Below are 25,217 nucleotides of genomic sequence, written 5' to 3' on the forward strand. Positions count from 1 at the left end.
AGTTGGTACTGAGAGTTGAAAAGCAACGAGGAGTGACTGCCACTCCCTCAACAACGTCTCACTTGCCCACTTCTTCCTCCCACCATCCTGTTTTATGTTTTATTCAAAATATACAGTCGTTATATATAAGAATCAACATGTTTTGTTCACCACAACTGTACAACTAAGCTGATATAGTTAGTTCAGGCACTTAGAGTCATCGCTACACACAGTCAGCTGGCGGCTCCCTCACTCATTCAAGGTCACACGCACTAAACTTTCTCCCCCAACAGTACTGTTTGCAGTGTTATTGCCCCTATATACACATATTATATACTGTATAAGTATCAACATGTTTTATGCACTGTAACTGTACATCTAAGCTTGTAGTGCGCCCAAAGAGCATAGTGGCCACCCTCTAAACAGCTAGACAAATCATGCAGACGAGGTCACCTCCGTCACCCAAATGGCTCCTCCCAGCATAATCCTTTTGCTGTTATTACACTAATACGCACATTATATATAAGTATCTACATTTGTGTTCACCATAGAGAACCACTTAGCTGGTATGGGGAATGCAGACAATAACAGGTGGCCACACAGAAGAGAACTTTTTCCCAGAACTGAAGGACAAGAGCTACAAGGAGAGGTTAGAGGCATTAAATATGCAAAAACTAGAAGATAGAAGAAAAAGAGGCGATATGATCACTACGTTCAAAATAGTAACAGGAATCAATAAAATTGATAGGGATGAATTCCTGAGACCCGGAACTTCAAGAACAAGAGGTCATAGATTTAAATTAACGAAACAAAGCTGCCGGAAAAATATACGAAAATTCACTTTTGTAAACAGAGTGGTAGACGGTTGGAACAAGTTAAGTGAGAGGGTAGTGGAGGCCAAAACCGTCAGTAATTTCAAAGCATTATATGACAAAGAGTGCTGGGAAGACGGGACACCACGAGCGTAGCTCTCATCCTGTAACTACACTTAGGTAATTACACAGTCAGTAAACGATGCTATCTCCCTCCGTCTCTCAGCATCACTCCTCCCACAGCGCTAATTATTACAACAATCCTGCTATTATCACAACCCTGGTTATTTATATCACAGTCATTGGTCATCTGTAATATTGTCATCGCTAAATAATAGCAATTATATATTTATTTTGACATTTTTCGGCGATGCTGTGGTCACAAGCTGAACAGCAATGCTGTTCACTCATGCTGCATGTGCCAGCCTTGGTAGCTCCAACAGTACTGTGCCTCTCACACTTGAGAATATTGCCCACAATTTTTTTTTTAAATGGCGTCTGTTTACAAGAGCCCTGAGGAAGCTACTGTGAACCCCGTGTAGCCGCGGGCCATTTCAATCGGGCCTGGCACCCTATGGCGTATATGTACGTCATGCGCACAGTGGGACATGTTACTCATGGCGTATATATATGCCATGCGCAGTTTAACGGTTAAACTGCGCATCGCATCAATAGCTGTGGTGAGTAACTGTCGCGGAATTGTGCACCACAGATATTGATGTGTTGGAGTACCATGCAAGATTTAAAAGTCTGGCAGCTACACGGGGTTCACATCAGCTTCCTCAGGGCGCTTGTAAACAGATGCCATTTAAAAAAAAAATCGTGGGCAACATTCCCGGGTGTGAGAGCCTCAGTACTGAGTGAGCAGCCAAGGCTGGCTGGCGCACGCAGCATGAGCTAACAGCACAGCTGTTCAGCTTATGACCACAGCATCACTTATAATTTTTAAAGTAAATATGTAACTTGTATTATTTAGTGATCACAGTGTTACAGAAGACCCGCTTTGACTGTGATAAAAATAACCAGGATTCTGATAATAGCAAGGTTGTTGTGATAATTAGCACTGTGCGTAGTATGGTGGGATGAGTAATGCTGAGGAAGGTAGCATCTGCTGACTGTGTGGCCACCTGTAATTGTCTGCACTCAACATACCAGCTTAGTGATCTGCTATGGTGAACACAAAATGTAGATACTTATATATAATGTGTGTGTGTTGTGACGATAATCTCCTTCAAGAGATTGAGCCTGCTCTTCCCTCCAAATACGTCGCTACAAATCTATACAAAACTAATATGGAAGAAATATTCAACAACGACATCATCATCTCCAAGGTTTGCCAGAGAGCAAAACGTATGCAGCCAGGAACACCTGCTCCACCTCAAACCGCCAAACTACCTGTCTTGTCGCCTGCTCCTCGCTGATTGGCTGCGGGTCCGGCTGCAACTGCACTCCACCCACCATACTACTTGATGTCTGGGGCCGCCACGACCTCAGTCTTCAGAATATCCCGTGCTTTCGACAGGTTAACACGTCTCGTTGGTAGACTAAGCCCCAGGCTTACGTGTACTAAGAGAAGTGATAGCTTGAAGCCAATATTCCGGCACCTATTTACTTTGTTTGCCATACACTTGTTATTTGTTCACTTGTCTTAACGTAACTTTTCATTTTGCCATTTGATTATTCTTATTACTTTGATTGATTTTATTATACGAATTTGTATGTCCATTTTATTCATGTTTTGCTTTCTTTAACGTAATTAAAATTTCATTGTTAAAATTTACTTGTGTTTTGTGTGTCTTCTCCTTACCTTACCACAGACGAAGTTCCAGATTTTCTATTTTTTTTTCTATATGTGACGAGGCCATACCCCTAGCTTTTGAACAGCCGAACACCAACGCGTTACCGTCACAGTGTATATAGTGAAATAACAGCAAAAAGGAGAATGTTGGGAGGAGCCATCTTGATGACGGAGGTGGCTTCATCTGCAGGCTGCTGTGTCTCTTGTCATGCAGTTTTGTTGTGGCCACTATGTTAGGACACAGTACCAGCTTAGTTGTACAGTTATGGTGAATAAAAGTTGTAGATACTTATATATAATGTATGTATATTAGGTAATAACACCACAAACAGTATGTTTGGGGGGAGGAATGTTAGTGCGTCTGGCCTTGAACGAGTGAGGGAGGGAGGGAAGCATCAACTGACTCTGTGTGGTAACCTGTATTATTGTCTGCACTTACCATACAAGCTTAGTGGTTCGCTATGGTAAACACATATGTAGATACTTATATATTATGTATGTATACTGTATAGTGAAATAACAGCAAAAGGAGTATGTTTGGAGTACCTATTTTGGTGACAGAGGTTTGATTTTTTGAAGAATTTAAAGAGTTTGTAGAGGCTGAGGGATACATACCACAACAAGTGTTTAATTGTGATGAGACAGGTAATCTTTTCCAGAATAATCCTAAGAGGACATACTTTACCAAGGAGGGGAAATCATTGCCTGGACACAAGCCTATGAAAGATAGATTTATGCTTGTGCTGTGTGGTAATGCAAGTTGCGATTTGAAAATTAAACTCTTGTTTGTGAATCATTCTGAAAATCCAAGGGTTTTAAGAAAAATATGGTGTGCAGAAAAACCAAATGTGTGTGATGTGGAGGGCCAATAATGAGGCATGGGTGACTAGGATTTTTTCTGGGGGAGCCCCGTCGGCTCTCCGGAACTATCTCAAGCTGATATGCTAATGTCAGACTTTGGCATCAGTCATGTGTATGGAGTTCTTAGGTCTACCGGGGATCACGGCCAGAACTGGGCCACCTTCAGAGAGGCAAGGGGAGCAATGGCCTATAGAAACCCCCGTGTGGTTGGAAGCATTATATGTCTGCCATCGACTGGATCAGGCACCCAGAAAGGTAAGCACCCCAAAACAAACCCCTATTCTGGTTAAAATTGCTACCAAAAGTCAAACTAGTGGATAGAACTCCCCAACAGAAAACGAGCGAACTAGTATGATATCACACACCGCCGATGCCGCTATCTGCCCAGCTCCCCCCTCCCTGGGAGGGGGAAGGGGAAGCCCCAGACCCTTCACGCCAGCTACCCACACCTCAGTTCTTGAGGCTGATGCTATAGGCAGAGGTCGTGTGCTCTGACTCCAGTGTCTTTACAGCACTGTGCTTTGAGTGTGGTGTTTGTTTTTCAAGGGTGCGAGAGCCAGGAGTTATCTTCAGTACTCGGGCTGCATGCGTCTAGGGCTGCCTTCCCTAGGTGCCCTGTAAGTACTGCCCTTGGAGCTTGGGGCCACCTTCCACAGGCTCCTCGGGACCTTCCTCTGCTGGTCCGTTCTACCGTGCGGTTTTTCGGCCGCCCATTGGTCTCTTAGGTGTTCTGTTGTCCCTTGTTACCTGCAGGGTAAGTGGCAGTTTGCACTGGTAGGGGCGCAGGGTGCTGCGCAGCTTCGTTTTTCCGACATAGCGGCTGGCTCTGTTCCTTGGGGTTCACTGTCCTCTTGCGGGGCTTTGTTTTTCTTTTTCTTTTTGTATTTACGGTTCTCCTCAGTGGCGCCCCCTGCTAGGTCCCCGTGAGTGTACACGTTCCTGGGGTTCAGGTGTAGAAGTTCACTTGGTAGTTTTGGATGCCGGTTAGCAGCACCCTGCCTGGGACTACCTGGATGCGAGTCCTCTTAGAGTAAATGCTCAGGACCCTGGGAATCCCCTAGGGAGCACGTGGGTCCGATGGATGTGACCCTGGAGTCCCCACTCGCTTTGTGCGAGTTTGAGGGTTGCTCGGTCCCCTTGTCTCGGGGTGACCCTCATTGTTTTTGCCTCCGCCACACCGCCTGTTGGGTCGGTGATACTTTCGACCCTGAGTCCTGTGAGTGTTGCTGCTTGCTTGTGACTCAATTTACCCAATCTTCTAATGATTCTATTCGGGTACGGGCAGTGCAAGCGTTGCAAGCTAGGTTTCGTCTGTTGCAATGCGCTCGGTTGGTTGCTCACCCGATGCCCCGGGGCTGCCCCGCTTTGCTTTTCGAGACCTGGACTTGGGGGTGGGGGTTGCTTCAATCCTGGTTCAGTCCGCACCTCCTCGTCCTTCCCCTCCAATTGTTTGTTCTATTTCCCTCCCCCCCCCCCACCCTTGCTTTCAGCCCCGAAACATCTGACGGTTTCAGAGTCGGGGCAGGGGTTACTTGATCTCGAGACTCGGGCAGCTTCGGGGGATGCCCCTTCCGGGGGGGTGGCGTAGGCTTTCGAGTCTTGTTTCCCCCCGAAGCTTCTGGGTCTGACCAGTGGGCTCCCTTCCTTCCGGCTTCTGTGGCTGCACCGTCCTTGTATTGTGGGGTCTGTGCTTGGGGGAGATTACTCGGCCTCGGGTCCTGCTGTGGGGGGCCTAGGGGCTGGGGAGGGGCTGACTTGGGGGACCTTGGGCCCCGCTAGACCCCGCCTGGGTTTTTATTCCCTCTGAGCGGGGCTTACTGTTGCAAGGAGTGGGGTTTTCTTTTACCCCCTCTGCGTACGAGTTGGATTTGGTGTCGGCCCCTCCCCGGGTTCGGTTCCATGTTCCCCCGGGTGCGTCGGTTCCATCTTTCTGGAGATTTTCGGCTTATCGCATCCAACCTGGTGTGGCGCAGGTGGCCCATGCACCATACCTCCTGCGTGACCCGGATTATGCCTCGGAGATGGATCTCATTGCTCCCAGTGCCTCAGAGAAGCACTGGGAGCAATGGCCATGAACACTTTACATTTAAAGTTTGTCGTCTTGCCATCGACTAGGGAAAGCGCCTAGAAAGGTAGGCAAATCAAAACAGATTACTACCTGGCTGAAAAATGGGACCTATGATCTCAAATTGTCAAAAAAAAAACTCCCCCACAAATAAAATAAGCAAATCTTCATTCAACTCACCCCCTGCTTGTTAGCACTGCCTCCTCTGTGTTGGGTGGAGGAGGGAGCCAGCCCAGTGAACCAGGCTGTCAACAGTCAGTTCTTGACTAATGTAGCTTGCAGAGTTGTCGCCCTTTATCTGGCTCCGTGTTCCCATTTTCTTTGGTGTTTTTACCCTTGCAGTGGCGTTTATATACAGAGATGTGCATGAGCTAGGAGTTTAGAGTTTATATACTGGAGCTGCATGCGTCTATGATCACTTTCCCTATGTGCTCCATCAGTACTTCCCTTGTGTGACCAGAGTTATCTTCCCTCGGGCGTTCGGGAAGCGCTCCCTGTTAGAGGACTTGCTTGTGGTGGTCTTTGCCCTTTGGGGTGTATCAAGGGTCTTTGGGTCTTTGTGTCACCCTGGGTAGGGGAGTGGTGTTGGCTGATGGTGCTGATTCCTACTCCCACAAACAGTATTGTGGGAGTAGGAATGTTGGCGATTTAGGTGTTGAAGGAGTGAGGGAGGGCTGGCTGGGTGTGGCAGCCCACTCCTGTTGTTTTGGGCTCACCATACCAACTTAGTGGTTTACTATGGGTGAACACATATGTAGATAGGTATATACAATGTGTGTATATAGTGTAATAACAGCAAAAACACTGTTTAATTGATTGTAGAATATAATATATATGTCACATATATGAGCCCCATAATTTTGAGCATAGCAATGTTCCACACATTGAACTATATAAATTCCACAAATTTTACACTTTTGAATAATATTACAGCAAAAAACAGAGAAGAAACGAATGAGAAACATAAAAATAATTGTGAAACATTATATTCGCGGTAACTGCCGCCCCACAGGGTAGCGGGGTTGAAGTGCCTCATAGCACTCCATTGCTCAATACCCATAATTTTCTCAACTTCCTAGCACCATCACGGCTAAAGTATGTCACATTCAATATTTTCTGAGGAGAGCCCCTACGACTCCCAGGAGCTTATCGGGCTAATGTATGTTATATTAGACCGGGACATTAGCTATGGAGTTCAGACCTACCAGGGACCATGAGCCAGAACCTGGCCCCTTTGGAGAGGTTTCAGGAAGCAATGACCCTGGAAAACCCCCCCTGTGGTTAGGGGTTTTCCTTATCTGCCATCGACTGGGGTTAGGCACCCAGAAAGGTAGGCATAACAAAACAAACCCCACATGGTAAGAAACTAACAACAAAAACTGAACAGAGAGGTAGAACTCCCTACAATCCCAAGGAAACAAGCAAACGTAACACACTACTGCCTCGCCGCTCGTCCGCGCAGCCCTTCCCTCCCCGAGAAGGGGAAGGGGGGTTCCAGACCTCACTGCACCGGCTGCATAGCACTCCAGTTTGTAAGCTAATGTTAACTGGGACAGACGCTTCTCTGGCCTCAGTTTCCTAGGTGGTGTTTGCCTTCGTGGTGCTCACTGCCGTGTTTTTCTGTTGTGCGGTGGCCAGGTGTTCCTCATCAGTACCAGGGCTGCATGCGCTTAGGGTTTGCGTGACAGGGTTATCTTCTCTAGGGCATTCGGGAACCATTCCCGTAGAGGTTCTTGCTGCTCGGCATTTGCCTTGCCCTTGGGGCCAGCTGGGGTTTGGGGCCCTTGTTTGGCCTTGGGTAGGGACTGGTATAGTGCTGGTTGGGGTGTCAAGGTGTTGTGCGACCTGCTACCTACGCGGCGACCGGTTCCTGTTGCCTCTGAGGACGGTGTACTTTTGCTGGGTTTTATTTTCTTTTTATTTTCATTTGTCTGGTGAGGGGTCTGCCTAGTGTGGCTATAGTTCAACTGGTGTTGTTTTGTGGCCCTCTGCTAAGCCCGCGTGATTGTACACATCGCAGGGGTTTTCAGTGTTAGCATCTACCCCTTGTTAGCGTTGGGTGTTAACCGGTTAGCAACACTTTGCCTGGGCTTCCTGTAGCAGTTAGCCTTCGGGCCCTGGAAAATGCTGTCGGGGCTCGGTGGACCACTGGATGTGTCTTCCAGGTTCCATCCCGTGTTGTGCAGGTTCGTTAGTTGCTGTGCCCTTGTCTCAGGGTGACAGTCGCCAGGGGTGTGGTTCTTTCCAGATCGCCGGGTTCGGGTTCCTGGTGAACTGGTGGACATTCCATCTGGTTCCGTCCTGGGTTTGGACCTGGCTGGGTCTTGTTTGGGTCTCTTGGACCGTTAATTTGTCTCTCCCTCCAGAGGCGTTGCTGCGGCTGCGGTCCCACCTTCAGCTGTTTTTGAGGGGATTCCCGGGTCACTCGACGGTTGCTTGAGCAGTTGTTCGGGAGTCTGAACTTCGCCGTGCTGGTCTACCCACCGGGTCGGGTTTGGTTTCAGCGTCTGTTTTGGTTCCATCGGGGACGCCCCTTCTGCCTCTCTCGCAATCATTGGGTTCGCCCTCCAGGGGACTTGTAATTACCTAAGTGTAGTTACAGGATGAGAGCTACACTCGTGATGTCCCATCTTCCCAGCAGTCTTTGTCATATAACGCTTTGAAACTACTGACGGTCTTGGCCTCCACCACCTTCTCACCTAACTTGTTCCAACCGTCTACCACTCTGTTTGCGAAAGTGAATTTTCTTATATTTCTTCGGCATCTGTGTTTAGCTAGTTTAAATCTATGACCTCTTGTTCTTAAAATTCCAGGTCTCAGGAAATCTTCCCTATCAATTTTATCAATTCCTGTTGCTATTCTGTATGTAGTGATCATATCACCTCTTTTTCTTCTGTCTTCTAGTTTTGGCATATTTAATGCCTCTAACCTCTCCTCGTAGCTCTTGCCCTTCAGTTCTGGGAGCCACTTAGTAGCATGTCTTTGCACCTTTTCCAATTTGTTGATGTGCTTCTTATGATATGGGCACCACACAACCGCTGCATATTCTAGCTTTGGCCTAACAAAAGTCGTGAACAATTTCTTCAGTATATCGCCATCCATGTATTTAAAAGCAATTCTGAAGTTAGAAAGCGTGGCATAGGCTCCTCGCACAATATTCTTTATGTGGTCCTCAGGTGATAGTTTTCTATCTAGAACCACCCCTAGATCTCTTTATCAGAATTCTCTAAAGATTTCTCACATAATATATAGGTTGTGTGGGGTCTATGTTCTCCTATTCCACATTCCATAACATGGCATTTATTTACATTAAATTCCATTTGCCAAGTGGTGCTCCATATACTTATTTTGTCCAGGTCATCTTGAAGGGCATAACAATCATCTAAGTTTCTTATCCTTCCTATTATCTTAGCATCATCAGCAAACATGTTCATATAATTCTGTATACCAACTGGTAGATCCTTTATGAACACAATATACATCACTGGTGCAAGAACTGAACTCTGTGGTACACCACTTGTGACATTTCTCCAGTCCGAAACATTGACTCTGATTACAGCCCTCATTTTCTATCAGTCAGAAAATTTTTCATCCATGTTACAAGCTTACCTGTCACTCCTCCAATATTTTCCAGTTTCCAGAACAACCTCTTATGTGGAACTCTGTCGAAGGCCTTTTTTAGGTCCAGAAAGATGCAGTCAACCCAACCATATCTTTGTGTTGGTGCTGCGTCGCCGGCTTCCTTTTCGGGGTTCCGTGCCTTGGCGCATCCCTGAGCCTTCCCAGGGATGCGCCGGATGAGCCTTCCTGGGGACGGTGGGGTTGTCCTTCTGTCGGGCTTACAGCATGGCTCGGGTGTTTGTGGCTGTTTGGTTTGCGCTTCGGAGGGTTTAGGTCACTCGGGGCTCTACCACCTGGCGCCTTTCGAACTGTTCTCTGGTGGTTCATTGAAGGAACCAGGGGGTTCTCTTCGGTTGTTGCCTCCTTGGGGTTGGTACCTTCGAGTGGCTCGTCTGCTGGATTCTCAGGGTTTGGCTCTCCGTGTTTTTCATGTCCAGGGAGTGTCTAACGTCCTGGCTGACGGCCTGTCTTGGTTTATTCTTCTGTTCACGGAATGGCCTGTTGGCGCCAACTTGTTTCGTTGGCTCTGCTGGACGTTCAGACTCCCGGACATGGACAGCTTCATGTCGGTGTGGTCTCGACATCTCCCATTCTACGTGGCACCGTTCCCCGCCTGCTAGGCGGGAATGGGCGTCACATAGTCCACCCCAAAAGGCATTCGGGGTGGACGTCACATCTGCCCCGTTCTGTACACTTTCTCGTGTTTTGTTTCACCTCCAGCCTGCTCATGCCCCGCCTGAGCCGTCCTAGTCCTTGGTCAGGGTGCTCTCTTATCTTAACTCTCCTCAGTTTGTAGTGGCTATCCAATCGCAGTGAACCGAACACGCACACAGTCCAACCTAGCACCAACACTAGTATAGCCAATAAGCATATACTAAGATACACAACAAGTATCATGATACTTGTAGATTTAAGATAATTATCATGATACTTAGTATATCTAAGATACACAACTGATAAGAAAAGGTTGGAGTTTTGAAGAGATGGTTAATCAGAGCTGTGAAGGTTTCAGTGACTACATATCAGACACCATAGTAACTAGAGGACAGAAAATTATAGTAGTAGTCATATATAACCCCCCACCAAATGACAGAAGACCCAGACAGGAATATGATAGAAACAACATGGCCACCATCAACATAGAGAGAGCAGCTTCTGTGGCTAACAAGAATGGATCCAGACTACTAATCATGAGAGATTTCAACCAGGAGAAGATAGATTGGGAGAACTGAGACCCACATGGAGGACCAGACACATGGAGAGCTAAGCTGCTAGACGTGGCAACAAGAAACTTTCTAAGTCAACATGTTAAGGGACCGACAAGAATGAGAGGAGAGGATGAGCCTGCTTTGCTTGATCTGATATTTACCCTAAATGAGTTGGATATAAGGGAAGTTAAGTTGGAAGCCCCCTTGGGAATGAGTGATCATAGTGTATTGAGCTTTGAGTAACTGGTTGAGCCAGGAATTATCTCCCCCCAAAAAAGAACTGGGAAACAAAGGGCTGGCGTACCAAAAGGGAAACTATAAGGAGATGAATATATTCCTAAGGGATATACCATGGAACACAGAACTCAGACCTAAGTCCGTAAAAGACATGATGGACTATGTCACCCAAAAGTGTCAGGAGGCGGTAAACAAGTTTATCCCGGCCCGACAGGAAAAAAACGAGAAGCAAAAGAAGAATCCGTGGTTTAATAGGGAATGTATGAAACCAAAGGAGCTGAATAAAAGGGCGTGGAGGAACTTCTGTAATAACAGAATACCAGAAAGTAGAGAGAGATACCAGAGAACCAGGAACGAGTATGTCAGTGTGAGAAGAGCAGCTGAGAAAAAGTTTGAAAATGATATAGCTAATAAAGCCAAGACTGAACCAAAGCTACTGCACAGTCACATCAGGAGGAAAACAAAAGTGAAGGAACAGGTGATGAAACTTAGAACGGGTGAGGACAGGTACACAGAGAATGACAGAGGTGTGTGAAGAACTCAACAAGAGGTTCCAGGCAGTCTTTACAATAGAACAAGGAGAGGTTACGGCGCTAGGAGAGGTGGCAGCAAACCAGGCGACCTAGGAAGGGTTCGAAATTACAAGAGATGAGGTCAAGAGGCACCCTTTGGAGCTGGACATGAGAAAGGCTGTTGGGCCAGATGGCATCTCACCATGGATATTGAAAGAGTGTGCAGGAGCACTTTGTTTGCCACTCTCCATAGTGTATAGTAGGTCACTGGAAACGGGAGACCTACCAGAAATATGGAAGACGGCTAATGTAGTCCCAATATACAAAAAGGATGACAGACAAGAGGCACTGAACTACAGGCCAGTGTCCTTAACTTATATAACATGCAAGGTAATGGAGAAGATCGTGAGAAAAATCTAGTAACACATCTGAAGAGAAGGGACTTCGTGACAACACATCAACATGGGTTCAGGGAGGGTAAATCTTGCCTTACAGGCTTAGTAGAATTCTACGATCAGGTGACAAAGATTAAGCAAGAAAGAGAAGGATGGGCGGACTGCATTTTTTTGGACTTGTCGGAAAGCCTTTGACACAGTACCCAATAAAAAGCTGATGCATAAGCTGGAGAAACAGGCAGGAGTAACTGGTAGGGTGCTCCAGTGGATAAGAGAGTACCTGAGCAATAGGAAGCAGAGAGTTACAGTGAGGGGTGAGACCTCAGATTGGCGTGAAGTCACCAGTGGAGTCTCACAGGGCTCTGTACTCGAACCTATCCTGTTTCTGATATACGTAAATGATCTCCCAAAGAGTATAGACTCATTCCTCTCAATGTTTGCTGACGACGCCAAAATTATGAGAAGGATTAAGACAGAGGAGGACAGCTTGAGGCTTCAAGAAGACCTGGACAAGCTGCAGGAATGGGCGAACAAATGGTTGTTAGAGTTTAACCCAAGCACATGTAATGTAATGAAAATAAGTGTAGGGAGCAGGAGACCAGATACAAAGTATCATTTGGGAGATGAAATACTTCAAGAATCAGAGAGACAGAAAGACCTGGGGGTTGATATCACGCCAGACCTATACCCTGAAGCTCATATCAAGAGGATAACATCAGCAGCATATGCCAGGTTAGCTTACATAAGAACGGCCTTTAGAAACTTGTGTAAGGAATCTTTCAGAACATTATATACTACATATGTCAGACCAATCCTGGAGTATGCGGCCCCAGCATGGAGTCCATCTCTAGTCAAGCATATGACTAAACTAGAAGAGGTTCATAGGTTTGCCACCAGACTAGTACTCGAACTGAGGGGTATGAGCTACGAGGAGAGACTATGGGAATTAAACCTAACATCACTGAGAGACAGAAGAGTTAGAGGGGACATGATCACCACATACAAGATTCTCAGAGGAATTGACAGGGGTAGATAAAGACAGACTTTTTAACACAAGGGACACACACGCATAGAAAACTATCTCCTGAGGACCACATAAAGAGTATTGTGCGAGGAGTCTATGCCACGCTATGCCAACTTCAGAATTGCTTTTAAATACATGGATGGCGATATACTAAAGAAATTGTTCACGACTTTTGTTAGCCCAAAGCTAGAATATGCAGCAGTTGTGTGGTGCCCATATCTTAAGAAGCACATCAACAAACTGGAAAAGGTGCAAAGATATGCCACTAAGTGGCTCCCAGAACTGAAGGGCAAGAGCTACGAGAAGAGGTTAGAGGCATTAAATATGCCAAAACTAGAAGACAGAAGAAAGAGAGGTGATATGATCTCTACATACAAAATAGTAACAGGAATTGAAAAAGTCGATAGGGAAGATTTCCTGAGACCTGGAACTTTAAGAACAAAAGGTCATAGATTTAAACTAGCTAAACACAGATGCCGAAGAAATATAAGAAAATTCACTTTCGCAAACAGAGTGGTAGACGGTTGGAACAAGTTAGGTGAGAAGGTGGTGGAGGCCAAGACCGTCAGTAGTTTCAAAGCGTTATATGACAAAGAGTGCTGAGAAGACGGGACACCACGAGCGTAGCTCTCATCCTGTAACTACACTTAGGTAGTTACACTTAGGTAATTTCTCAAAGAACATAAGCTAGACTTAATACATTAGTCATTACATACCTCCCTATCTCCCATTAAATTATTATCTTGCTTAATTGAAGATTGCAATATTTTCATGCTTTCACTGTGGTAAAAATAAAATCAATAGAACTCATGGAAATTAAATTTGAAATTAATTAAAAATGTAGACTATAATTTGGAATACAGTAATTATTTTTTTTAGCATTAAAATTTTTGTGTGTGGAGCAATGTCGACTCTCTGAAGCTATCCAAACTGATATGTGCAACAGTGGTACCTCGTATAACAATCGCCCCAAAAGACGAACATTTTCGGTAACGAACGGCCCAATCGGCGTCAAATCGTCGTCCCGTATGGCGAACGCTGGTTTGAGTAACGTCAACACCACATGGTGGGGTCGCGCTGCTTCTTGCACATTCTTAGACGCCTCCGACGATGCACATAAATTATGTTGTTCTTGTTTAAAGATGCTAATGATGCTGGGATATAAAGGGGTGACTACTGAGATGTTGCAAAGCATTGACGTTTTTGTAGGAAAAAAGAAATGAAATGTCTGATATACAACAAATGTCAAAAAGGTTCGTTCGGTGTTCGGCAGGTAGGCTGCTCCATTATAACAATCTTTGTTTGTCTCAAATGTGTTCCATTTGTTTTGTATTTGTCATTTACGTCTCAATAATGGAGAAGCCTACCTTACATATACACTCAACAAACCATTATGACATTTTCCTTTCTTCAAATGTGTTCAATATTTATTTTTCATTTACCTTATAGCAAAAGGTTCGTCCGGTGGTCGGCAGGTAGGCTGCTCCATGTTTCTTACATACAAAAAATGTAAATAATGAAAAAAATTAAGAATTTTGAAAACCAGTACAAATGTCAAAAAGGTTCGTTCGGTGGTCTACAGGTCGGCTACTCCATGTTTCTTAAATAAAAAAATTAAAAACGAAAAATAAAAACTGTTGAAACAATTTGAAAAATGGACAAATGCCATAAAGGTTCGTTCAGTGTTTGTCGGGTAGGCTGCTCCATTATTGAGACGTAAGTGACAAATACAAAACAAATGGTACACATTTGAAACAAAGAAAGATTGTCATAATGGAGCAGCCTACCCAACAAACACAGAACGAACCTTTTGCTATAACGAATATGAAAGACAAGGGCTGCTGGCTGGGTTAGTACTGTGTGAGCAACCATTTGTGGCACACGCGCCTCTGGCTCTCAAACACCTGTCCCTCACGGTGTTGAAAGACTGCACTCAGTCGGTGAAATTCAGACCCTATTGTTTGAAGAACATAAGGGTCATAACATTGGTGAAGCTAGGCACAATAAGGGCTTAACACAACAGTCAGATGCCAGTGATACAGCACCTATGAGGATGATACAGCGAGAGTATCCAGGTGTAGCTCTGAGCCCCACCCTTGCCATCTCCAATTTATATAGATGATACATAGATGAATCGTTTTCTGCGTTCAGTGATGATGCATCTGATACAAGTAGCATAGATGAACAGTGTTTGCGGCTTCCATGGTGGTGTTGTCCATAGATATTTTCAAGAATACCTGAATCTCTTCCTGACTGATGGACACTCTTTGAGGCTAGCTGAATCTCTTCCTGTGTGGGACCTTACAAAGCGATCATTTCTAGACTACCTTACAACTTGAGCTTTTCCTATAATCGTTTCAATTATGCTTTACAAGCTTGGCTACATACCACCTACAAGTACTAAAGCCAAGGGTGCATGCGAGTGCGTTATTTGCAAGCACACAGAACGATGAAACAGGAAACGAAAATCTATCTGTAGCTGGTGCAAGGAGAGCAAAGTCGCGCTGTGTACCATGGACTACTTCGTTGACTATTATGCACCTCCAAAGTACTGAGTGTGTAATACAGTGTGTTACTGTGTAAATAGTATGTGAAACAATACATATTGTAATTTTAGTGAATTTTTACCATGTAATATTGTGACAAACATTTATTGTGGACACATTACTGACACATGTATCACAGTTCCATGGAAAATTATGAACATTCTACTGTATACATATTGTAAAGGTCACAAATATGCATCATATACGATAAAAGAAACAAATAAAACCGCATTGGAAATACATAGAAAAAATATTTGAAAATATATTTGTGGCAACACGCGGTGCTTGAATGGCCTGCGCGACCGTGTCTGGGAGCTTCACACACGGGCACCAGCCCCTGATGACGTCACAGCGCACCTTGTCCACGTCCTCACAGCCAAAGTAAGTGGAATTTGGTAATTATTTTTACATAGACATGTTCAGGGAAGGTAATATATCATTTTCCAAAAAAATTGTTTGTTGGGGAACATTTGATGTCATGCACACTGGGGGAATTTCACAATAAACACAGTTCATCACACTGGTTACATGGGGGACACTCGTTTTATATGACGTCCGTTTCACATGACGAACATGGAAGGGATTAAATTCGTTACTCGAGGTACCACTGTATATTTGTTTGGGTCATCAATCACTGGAGTCCTTATACCTACCAGGGACCACGAGCCAGAACCTGGCCCCCTCTCAGAGAGGTGCAGGGAGCAATGGCCTATGAGCACTTTACATTTAGAGTTTGTTATCTTGCCATCGACCAGGGAAGGACCTGGTCGATGGCAATTTTCACCTATCTATCAAAGATAGGTGAATCAGAACAGAACATTGTCTGGTTAACTCGTGCAATCTACATCCTAAAAGATCAAAATAACTCCCTCGGAAAAAACAAGCAAAACTTCATGCAACTAGTACTCTCGCTCATTAGTGAACACCACGGGAAATACCACCGACCCGGAGTCTTGCAGGCCTTGTTCCCCCACATGTACTTCACTTTACTCTTTCCTTGTTTGTTGATCTCAAGGATCAGGCAGTGGCTGTGTTGCATGCTTGATTCTATTTCCTGCAACAAGCCAGGTTTGTTACCGGGTTAGAGGTGCTGGAGCTGCCCCACTCTGGTTTTAGGGATCAGGATTTAGGGTGGTTTGGTCGCTTCGACTTTGGTTGCTTCCAGGGCCCCCCTGCTTCCTTTCCAGGTGGGCGTGGTTCTCCCTACTTGTTTTCCCTCCCCTGTTTCTGACTCCCGAACATCTGAGGGTTTCAGAGTCAGGGCAGTGTTTAGCATGGGATGAGGCTCAAGTGGCTTCGGGGGCTGTCCCATCTGATTCGGGTGCGGAGGTGTTTGAGGCCAATTTTCCCACCGAGGTTTCAGGGTCAACCCAGCCGACTCCCTTCTTCTTCTTCTTCCTTCTTGGACGCTTTTCCCCTGGGCGCCGCATTTTCTTCAGGGGTGTTGGGCGTGGAAGATGGCTCTGAATACATGTATAAATGAATAAAGTGGTACCTCAGCTTACAAATGCCCCTCTTTATGAACTTTTCCAGTTAAAAGCCCGATTTGTTCGGAAAATTTAAATCGGGCTACGAACTTTACCTTGGGAAATGGGTTTGTTGATACACGTATGGCCGACCTAGCACGTGGTGGCACGGCGATCGCGCCTCAGTTTACGAGTGCTTCCCGCCTAGTGACTATCAAGCCTGAATTCTTTGCTAGAATTTACAGTTTTTGGGGATTTTTGGCTATTTGAACATAAAATTTGTTATTATGTATCTCGCCATGGGTCCCAAGAAAGCCAGTGGTAAGGTTCAAGGCAAGAAAACACATGTGAGAATGACCATAGAGGAAAAATAAGAGATTATTTGTAAACGTGAAAATGGTATACGTGTTGTTGAACTAGCTAGGCAGTACAACAAATCTTCAGGGGAGGTGTAGGAGACAGTAGAGGATGTCCGTTCCTCATTAATTAAGAAAATGTGTGTAGTATGGAAAGAACTGCAAAGTTTTGAGGAAAAGAATCACCCAGATAAAGCTTTAGCAGGCCATTGCATTGGTCTTACTAATGACAATGCGATGTCTCACTACAGACAAGTGTTACAAAGAAGGGAAAAACACTCTTCAATGGAACAATTTCTAGTGAGAAAAATCAAGCAGTGAGACCGAAGCAGGTCCTAGTGGTATGCAGGCAAAACGTGCCAGAGAGTGTACCCGCAGGTCCTAGTGGTATGCAGGCAAAACGTGCCAGAGAGTGTACCCGAGAGAAGTCATCACTGCCTGATGTTATAATGGAAGGGGACTTCCCTTCCAAACAGTAACACCTCTCCTCCTCCCTCCCCTCCTCACCATCTTAAATACACCAACAGGAGTCATCAGTAAAGATAAGTAATAACTTGTACATTCTTTTGTACTGAAGATTTGGATGAATTTGGTATAAAATTTAGTTTGAAGTTAATTTTTTTGGGAGCCTGGAACGGATTAATTCATTTCCCATGATTTCTTATGGGGAAATTCGCTTCAGTTTACAAATTTTCAGGTCACGAACCATCTCTAGGAACGGATTAAATTCACAAACTGAGGTATCCCTGTATAATGATTTTTCATGTAGTTCATCATACATTTATTGCATGTTATTTTCTGGTGCTTTTGCTACTCCCTGTTCTTCCCTCCTTTCAGATCAGCAGTTTTGTTGTTTATAGTTTTGGAAAGAATTTTGCTATTCAGATTGTGAACCTTGGGTTTCTGAGTGTGGTGTATTGAGTTGCCGCAACTGGCCGCTAGGGCGGCACACTAATCTTGGTGTACCATCCTACAGCTGTGGTTTGTTGACATCCACTCTTTGAATATGGTGGCCTGGCGGCTGAAAGTTTATTATTTCTTTCCCAGTTTTGGGGGCGTTTTACATTTTGTTAATGTACCATTGTTCTTACCTGTTACTCAGTCGTTCACTTACGTGTGACATGTTTCAGGTGTGGGGGGTATGTCTGCTACGAAATGGGTCGGGAGGTACATGAATTGGTGTGTGCTTCCTTCATCCCTACCGATGTGTCGTCCGTAGTTTTGGTAATGTTTGTATTCGTCTTGTTGTGCTATAGTTGTGCTTGTGGGGATTGCGCTTCTGCTCAACCCTCTTCGGAACGGCCTCTTTTTCCGCTCTCGCATTTGCTGGTTTCATTCCCCAGTGTCCTTGTGTCGGTTGCTGTGTCTTCAGCTTCCTCTTTAGGGTTTTTGGTATTTGGTGCCATAGGACCTTCCTCTTCCCCTCACTTGGTGTGTTCACAGGCTTCTCGTCTCTTGGTCGGGGCTTTGTGACCGGCGCTCAAAAGGTGTTCGGCATCATCCTTCCTTCGAGCTCACAGCTTGGTGTGGGAGTTTGCAGCTGTGTGGCAGGTGACGCATCCGGCTTCATCGGGGCTTGATGATCCGGCTCCATTTGGACTGCTTCTCCGTGGTTCATCGTCTCACCGGGGAGGGAGGCGTCTCTTCTGTCCGTGGCTTTGAGAGAGGTCGTTTCGGGTAGCTCTTCTGCTGAGTTCTCGTGGTTTAGCTCTCCACGTCATTCACATTCAGGGTGTGTCCAATGTCCTGGCAGAGGGTCTGTTGTACTTCATTCCTCTTTTCACAGAGGGGATGGTGGACACCGCCTCCTTCCTTTGGCAATGTTGGAGGTATAGACACCCGAAAGGTGGACCTCTTCGTGTCTGCATGGTCTCAGCATCTCCCAGTATACATGGAGCCGTTTTCCAACTCTGAATCCCTTGCGGCAGATGCTTTTCGGTAGGACTGGTTGAGGTGGGGTTTCCTGTCCCTCTTGTCCCCGGTTCAGCTGTTGCTCCGGGTTTTGGCTCGGCTTGATTCATATTGGGGGCTAGTGGCTCCTGGCTCCATGGTGGCTGACCCAGCCTTGGTTTCAGGCACTACTTGTTCTGTGTCCATACCTGGGTGTTTTTCTGTGGCTCCACCTCTTTCCGCAGGTCGGGCCAGTGAGGTACCTCGTTGGTTTGCCCTACTGCTCCGCACTACGTGTCTGGTTTTTCTAATGCATGTGTGTGTCACCATTTGTATGAGGAATCAGGTGGCTTCTTTGATGATGTCCCACCTGAGTTCGTCTTCTCAGCGATAGTATGAAGCTTCTTAGCTGTCTCTCCATTATTTTCTTTCTCTTCGTCAGTTTTCATCGATTTCAGACCAGGTTGTTTTGTCCTTTCTTGACTTTTTCTGGATTTGGCATCTCATGGATAAAATTGTCGCTTCACATCGCGCGATGTTGGTTGAGCCACTGCTGCTTGCATTCGGGGTGGATTTTACGTCCACTCCGTTCCGCTAGCTTTCTTGTGTGTTTTCACCTCCGGCCTGCTCATGCTATGCCTGAGCCTTCTTGGTCTTTGGACCGAGTTCTTTCTTTTCATTTTTCTCCTCGCTTTGTTGTCGCCCCTTCGGTTTGGGAATGCTTTTAGAATATATGAGAGAATGGGTTGCTATGAGGAGCCAGCTTCCGACTCTGATCCATGGTAGGCCAACAGGATACTTATGACTGACGTGACTGAGTAATGAGGAGCTTCCTCAGTGAGAGAGCTTAAAGGAGCCAACCGGACTTACTCAGAGAGGGGCATTTCATTACATTCAAGGCTGGTTTTGTTTGCTTTATTAAACTTGGTAATTACCACTATAGCAATCTCAAATAAAGAACCAACAGGTTTTACTATTAGTAGCAATATCATTATTCTGGTCTATGTATCATTAGCTTATTGTCTTAACATATGTAAATGAAAATACAAATTTAAGTTACATCTCTTAGTGTATAGCATTATCCATAAATATTTTTCTGCAGAAAATAAATTATTCTTAAGATTTTCCTATAAGCATATTATCATGTATTTTTATAAATTAATTGTTATAATTATTATTATTATTGTTATTTAGGATAAAATCCCACACTTGTGTATTTGTGAAATTTATGTAAGGAATTTACACCAAATCTTTCACACTCTCCTGAGTGCTTTGTCACGGTCTGAGTGTGTGATTAGGAGGAGACTTACATCTCAATGTCTAATTCCTTAGAAGTTGAGATGTAAGTCTTGTCCTAATCACACACTCAGACCTGGACAAAGCACTCGGGAGAATGTGAAAGATTTGGTGTAAATTCCTTACATAAATTTCACAAATACCAAAGTGTGGGTTATTATGTTATTATGTCTGTGAGAAGACATTACCATTACTTATTAATGTTGTTATTATTATTTTATTATAAATCCTATAAATTTTGCTACCTCTCAACATAATTTATTAACATCCCTAGAATTGTATGTTATATGAATGTGAGCAAAAATATAAGTTTTTTGGTCTCCCTAAAACCTTTATACAGTGTTAGAACTGATATTAATTCTTATACAGATTCTCCCCTAGGCTGTATCACTTCATATTATATTACAGTAGACTCAGATTTAATTGATTTGTCATGTTATCATGTTATCAAAGATTATTACATCATGAGTGTTAAACATAGAATCCTTGTCGTCAGGCTTTATATGGGCGGGAAGTGCATGGATTGTCATCAGCTGGTAAGCCTATTTCTGGCTGGACAGCCCGGGATGCCATACAGGAGTGTCGAGAAGCTTGCGGTGGCCATGGATACTTGAGATGTAAGTAGGAGATCTCATTGTGCTGGATACTTACAAATATTCAGTTTTATCCACTCAATTTAAGGACCTCTGATTTACCATTCTGTCGGATACAACGATCAAATTTTAGATTGGTAACTGGTGTCTTATTTACGTAATCATTGACCGTTAAATCCAGAATTCAGTATTGAGTTTACAGAGTTCGGTGCTCGTTAAACTGGAGGCCACTATTGTGTTGTGACAACCTTGCCCTTGCTAGGCCAGCAGTTACATTTTGTCCTTTACAGATTTCCCCTGTTATGTAGCATCCAGTCTTAGCTAGTCACAGTTAGTTGCAACCAGTCATAGCCACAGTCAAGTCAGTCAGTCAAGCATTGTCACAAGTCATAGATAGACAGGCCACAATCTCAAGTCAGTGAGGCATTCACCGTCATAAGTCACAATCAATTATACCCAGTCAAAGTCAATCAGGGATTCACAGTTATAGTAGCACCCAGTCACAGTTTTTTTTTTTTTTTTTTTTTTTTTTAAAGATATATACACGAGTTGTTACATTCTTGTACAGCCACTAGTACGCGTAGCGTTTCGGGCAAGTCCTTAATCCTATGGTCCCTGGAATACGATCCCCTGCCGCGAAGAATCGTTTTTTCATCCAAGTACACATTTTACTGTTGCGTTAAACAGAGGCTACAGTTAAGGAATTGCGCCCAGTAAATCCTCCCCGGCCAGGATAGGAACCCATGACATAGCGCTCGCGGAACGCCAGGCGAGTGTCTTACCACTACACCACGGAGACTGCTAGTTTGTAAACAATATGAGTCAGGCACTTGGGCATTCTGCCTCCCAGGCCACTAGTTGGTGGGAAGGTAGCTGAGAATCAAAACCATAAAATATTAATCCTGTACAGACGGACCATGTAGACGTTGCTGGAGGGGTGGGGGATATATCTGGGAGGGTTTGGTGTTGGAATGGGAGTAATAGGATGTAGTGGGGATGGAGGAGCTGAGGAATGGATCCAGTGTCTGCCCACCCTGCCAGCTGGCCTGGCCACCCTGCCTGGCCACCCTGCCTGGCCACCCTGCTTGGCCACCCTGTCATTCAGCCACCAATCCATCCATCCATCCATCCATCCATCCATCCATCCACCTATGCACTCATCCACTGCCTGCTTGCCTACCCACCCTACCAGCCTGCCTGCTTGCCCACCTACCTGCCTTGCCCATCTGCCCACCTTGCCTGCTTGCCCGCCTGCCCATCCTGCTTGCCTACCAGTCAGCCACCAATCCATTCATCCACATTACCCACCGACCCTGCCTGCCCACCCTGTCTGCCCACCCTGCCAGCCTACCTACCCAACTGTCCACCCAGCTTGCCTGCCAGCCCACTTGAAGCCCATCTGTCAGCCACAAATCCATTTACCCTTCCCATCCACCCTTACCTGCAAGCCCACCTGTCCACCAGTCAGCCATCCATCCATCCAAAGGCCACCCGCCAGCTTGCCAGTTGGCCAACAATCCCTCTACCTGCCCACCACTCTGCCCAAATCTGCCAGTCTGCCACCAATCCACTTACCCACTCTGCCCATCTGCCAGCCAGTACACACACCTGTCAGTTATCCATTGATCCATCCAGCCCACTAATCCACTCAGTCCACTCGCCAGCCAGCCAGCCCACATTCTTCCAGTTGTCCTCCCAGATATGACTGCCGGTGGCCGGTGGCTGAGCGGTCAGAACACTGGAAACATGATCCTGTGGTCCCGGGTTCGATCCCGAACGCCGGTGAGAAACAACGGGCAGAGTTTCTTTCACCCTGATGCCCCTGTTACCTAGTAGTAAATAGGTACCTGGGAGTTAGTCAACTGTCAGGGGCTGCTTTCTGGGGGTGGAGGCTTGGTCGAGGACTGGGCCGTGGGGGACACTAAGCCACGAAATCATCTCAAGATAACCTCAAGAATCTCAAGATAACTCAAGACTAAAAAGTTACCGACATTTTAAGGCGTCCAGATATAGTGAAGCCTCAGATTTAACAACCTGAGTACTACCTCATATAGGTCATTAAATTGAGTAGATACTGCATAATATCCAGAAATTATAACAATAATTTTATGACAAGGAAAGTGTGAATATATACACACTGTTGCAGAACTTGGGATTGTTAATGACCACATACCTGTAGATTTTGTTTACCTCATGTAGCCTGTTTATCAGAATATGTTGGATGTGACTATAGAATTGTACGGTAATTACCTAAGTGTAGTTGCAGCATAAGAGCTATGCTTGTAATAATTACCTAAGTGTAGTTACAGGATGAGAGCTACGCTCGTGGTGTCCCGTCTCCCCAGCACTCTGTCATATAACGCTTTGAAATTACTGACGGTTTTGGCCTCCACCACCTTCTCACTTAACTTGTTCCAACCGTCTACCACTCTGTTTACAAAAGTGAATTTTCGTATATTTCTCCGGCAGCTTTGTTTCGTTAGTTTAAATCTATGACCTCTTGTTCTTGAAGTTCCGGGTCTCAGGAATTCTTCCCTATCAAATTTATCGATTCCTGTTACTATTTTGAACGTAGTGATCATATCGCCTCTTTTTCTAATATCTTCTAGTTTTTGCATATTTAATGCCTCTAACCTCTCCTCGTAGCTCTTGTCCTTCAGTTCTGGGAGCCACTTAGAAGCATGTCTTTGCACCTTTTCCAATTTGTTGATGTGTTTCTTAAGATATGGGCACCATACAACCGCTGCATATTCTAGCTTTGGTCTAATAAAAGTCGTGAACCATTTCTTTAGTATTTCTCCATCCTTGTATTTAAAAGCAATTCTAAGGTTAGAAAGTGTAGCATAGGCTCCTCGCACAATGTTCTTAATGTGGTCTTCAGGTGACAGTTTTCTATCTAGAACCACCCCTAGATCCCTTTCTTTGTCAGAATTCTTTAACCCTTTAACTGCACAACGCACCTGCAGGCCCAGGCTTCAGGTGTGCAACGCGCCTCCGGGTATTTGTATTTTTCACGTTCCATTCAAAACTCCCACGGCTACATTGGGTTCACATCAGCTTCCTCAGGGCTCTTGTAAACAGACGCTATCTTTAAAAAAAATCACGGTCCACATTCCCGGGTGTGAGAGCCTCAGTAGTGAGTGAGCAACCAAGGCTGGCGTTCGCAGCATGAGCGCACAGCACTGCTGTTCAGCTTGTGACCACAGCATCGCTTAATAATGTCATAAAATATATATATATATATATATGTTGTACTTAGTAGCCAGAACGTCGTACTCTGCCTACTATGCAAGGCCCGATTTGCCTAATAAGCCAAGTTTTCCTGAATTAATATATTTTCTCTAATTTTTTTCTTATGAAATGATAAAGCTACCCATTTCATTACGTATGAGGTCAATTTTTTTTATTGGAGTTAATTTTAACTCCAATAAAAAGAATTGACCTCATACGTAATGAAATGGGTAGCTTTATCATTTCATAAGAAAAAAATTAGAGAAAATATATTAATTCAGGAAAACTTGGCTTATTAGGCAAATCGGGCCTTGCATAGTAGGCTGAGAAGTGCGTTCTGGCTACTAGGTACGACATATATATATATATATATATATATATATATATATATATATATATTAAATATGACCGAAAAAGTAAGATTAATAATTCTAACACAAATTTTCTCGATCTTTCTTATGTTTCTTTTCACTGATGATGGTAAATAAAAAATCATTTCTCCAAAATTCATTCTTAAAAAAGAAAAATATCTGCCGAAAATGAACCTCATACTCTCTGACCAAACTTTATTCCAAAGGGTAACGAAGGACACTACAGCCGAATTGAAAGCAAAGGTCAACAAATTGATCGAAACTGTGAACGCCAAGAAATCCGGACTCCACCTGCCAAAGATTATTGGGAATATAAACCTGGATACGTGTATGGAATTGTCAAGACACATAAGCCTGGAAACCCACTTCGGCCAATCATCAGCCAGATACCCACACCCACGTACAGACTGGCGAAACGACTCAATGGCTTGCTGACTCCTTATGTCCCTTGTGCCTTCAGCCTGAAGTCTCCAAGGAATTTGTTGACTTACTGCGGGGAACACGGGCCACAGGGATAAGAGCCTCGTTGGACGTAGAATCACTGTTGACCAACGTACCTGTGGATGAAACAATCGGGATGATAGCGGACAGAGTGTATTGTGATCCAGCCTGTACTCCTCTTGACATACCAGAAAACATTCTAAGGAAACTACTCCAAGCTTGTACTAAAGAGGCACCCTTCTTGAGCCCGGATGGGCACATGTATAAGGAAGTAGATGGGGTCGCCATGGGTTCTCCCCTAGGTGTCCTGTTTGCGAACTTCTACATGGGTACCATCGAGCAAAAAGTCTTAGTCGACATGAACTTGAAACCGGCCATATACTGAAGGTATGTTGACGACATTTTTACACAGGTACCTGATGTCAGACATCTGCAGGAGCTGAAGGAGGCATTTGAGCAGAATTGTTTTGCGTTTCACTTACGAGATGGGCAAGGATGGGAAGCTGCCCTTTCTA

At 44.9% G+C, this 25,217-nt stretch overlaps 1 protein-coding gene across 1 annotated transcript in view; it reads left to right on the forward strand.

Moving 5' to 3' along the window:
* LOC123757281 (peroxisomal acyl-coenzyme A oxidase 3) overlaps positions 1 to 25,217 on the forward strand; it is a 249,864-nt gene that overhangs the window by 15,875 nt on the left and 208,772 nt on the right. Inside the window, exon 4 of the mRNA XM_045740829.2 lies at positions 20,563 to 20,683. Coding sequence (XP_045596785.2) covers positions 20,563 to 20,683 — 121 coding nt within the window. The remainder of the gene's footprint in view (positions 1 to 20,562; positions 20,684 to 25,217) is intronic.

This window comes from Procambarus clarkii, chromosome 13, assembly GCF_040958095.1.
Source record: "Procambarus clarkii isolate CNS0578487 chromosome 13, FALCON_Pclarkii_2.0, whole genome shotgun sequence".
NCBI lineage: Eukaryota > Metazoa > Arthropoda > Malacostraca > Decapoda > Cambaridae > Procambarus > Procambarus clarkii.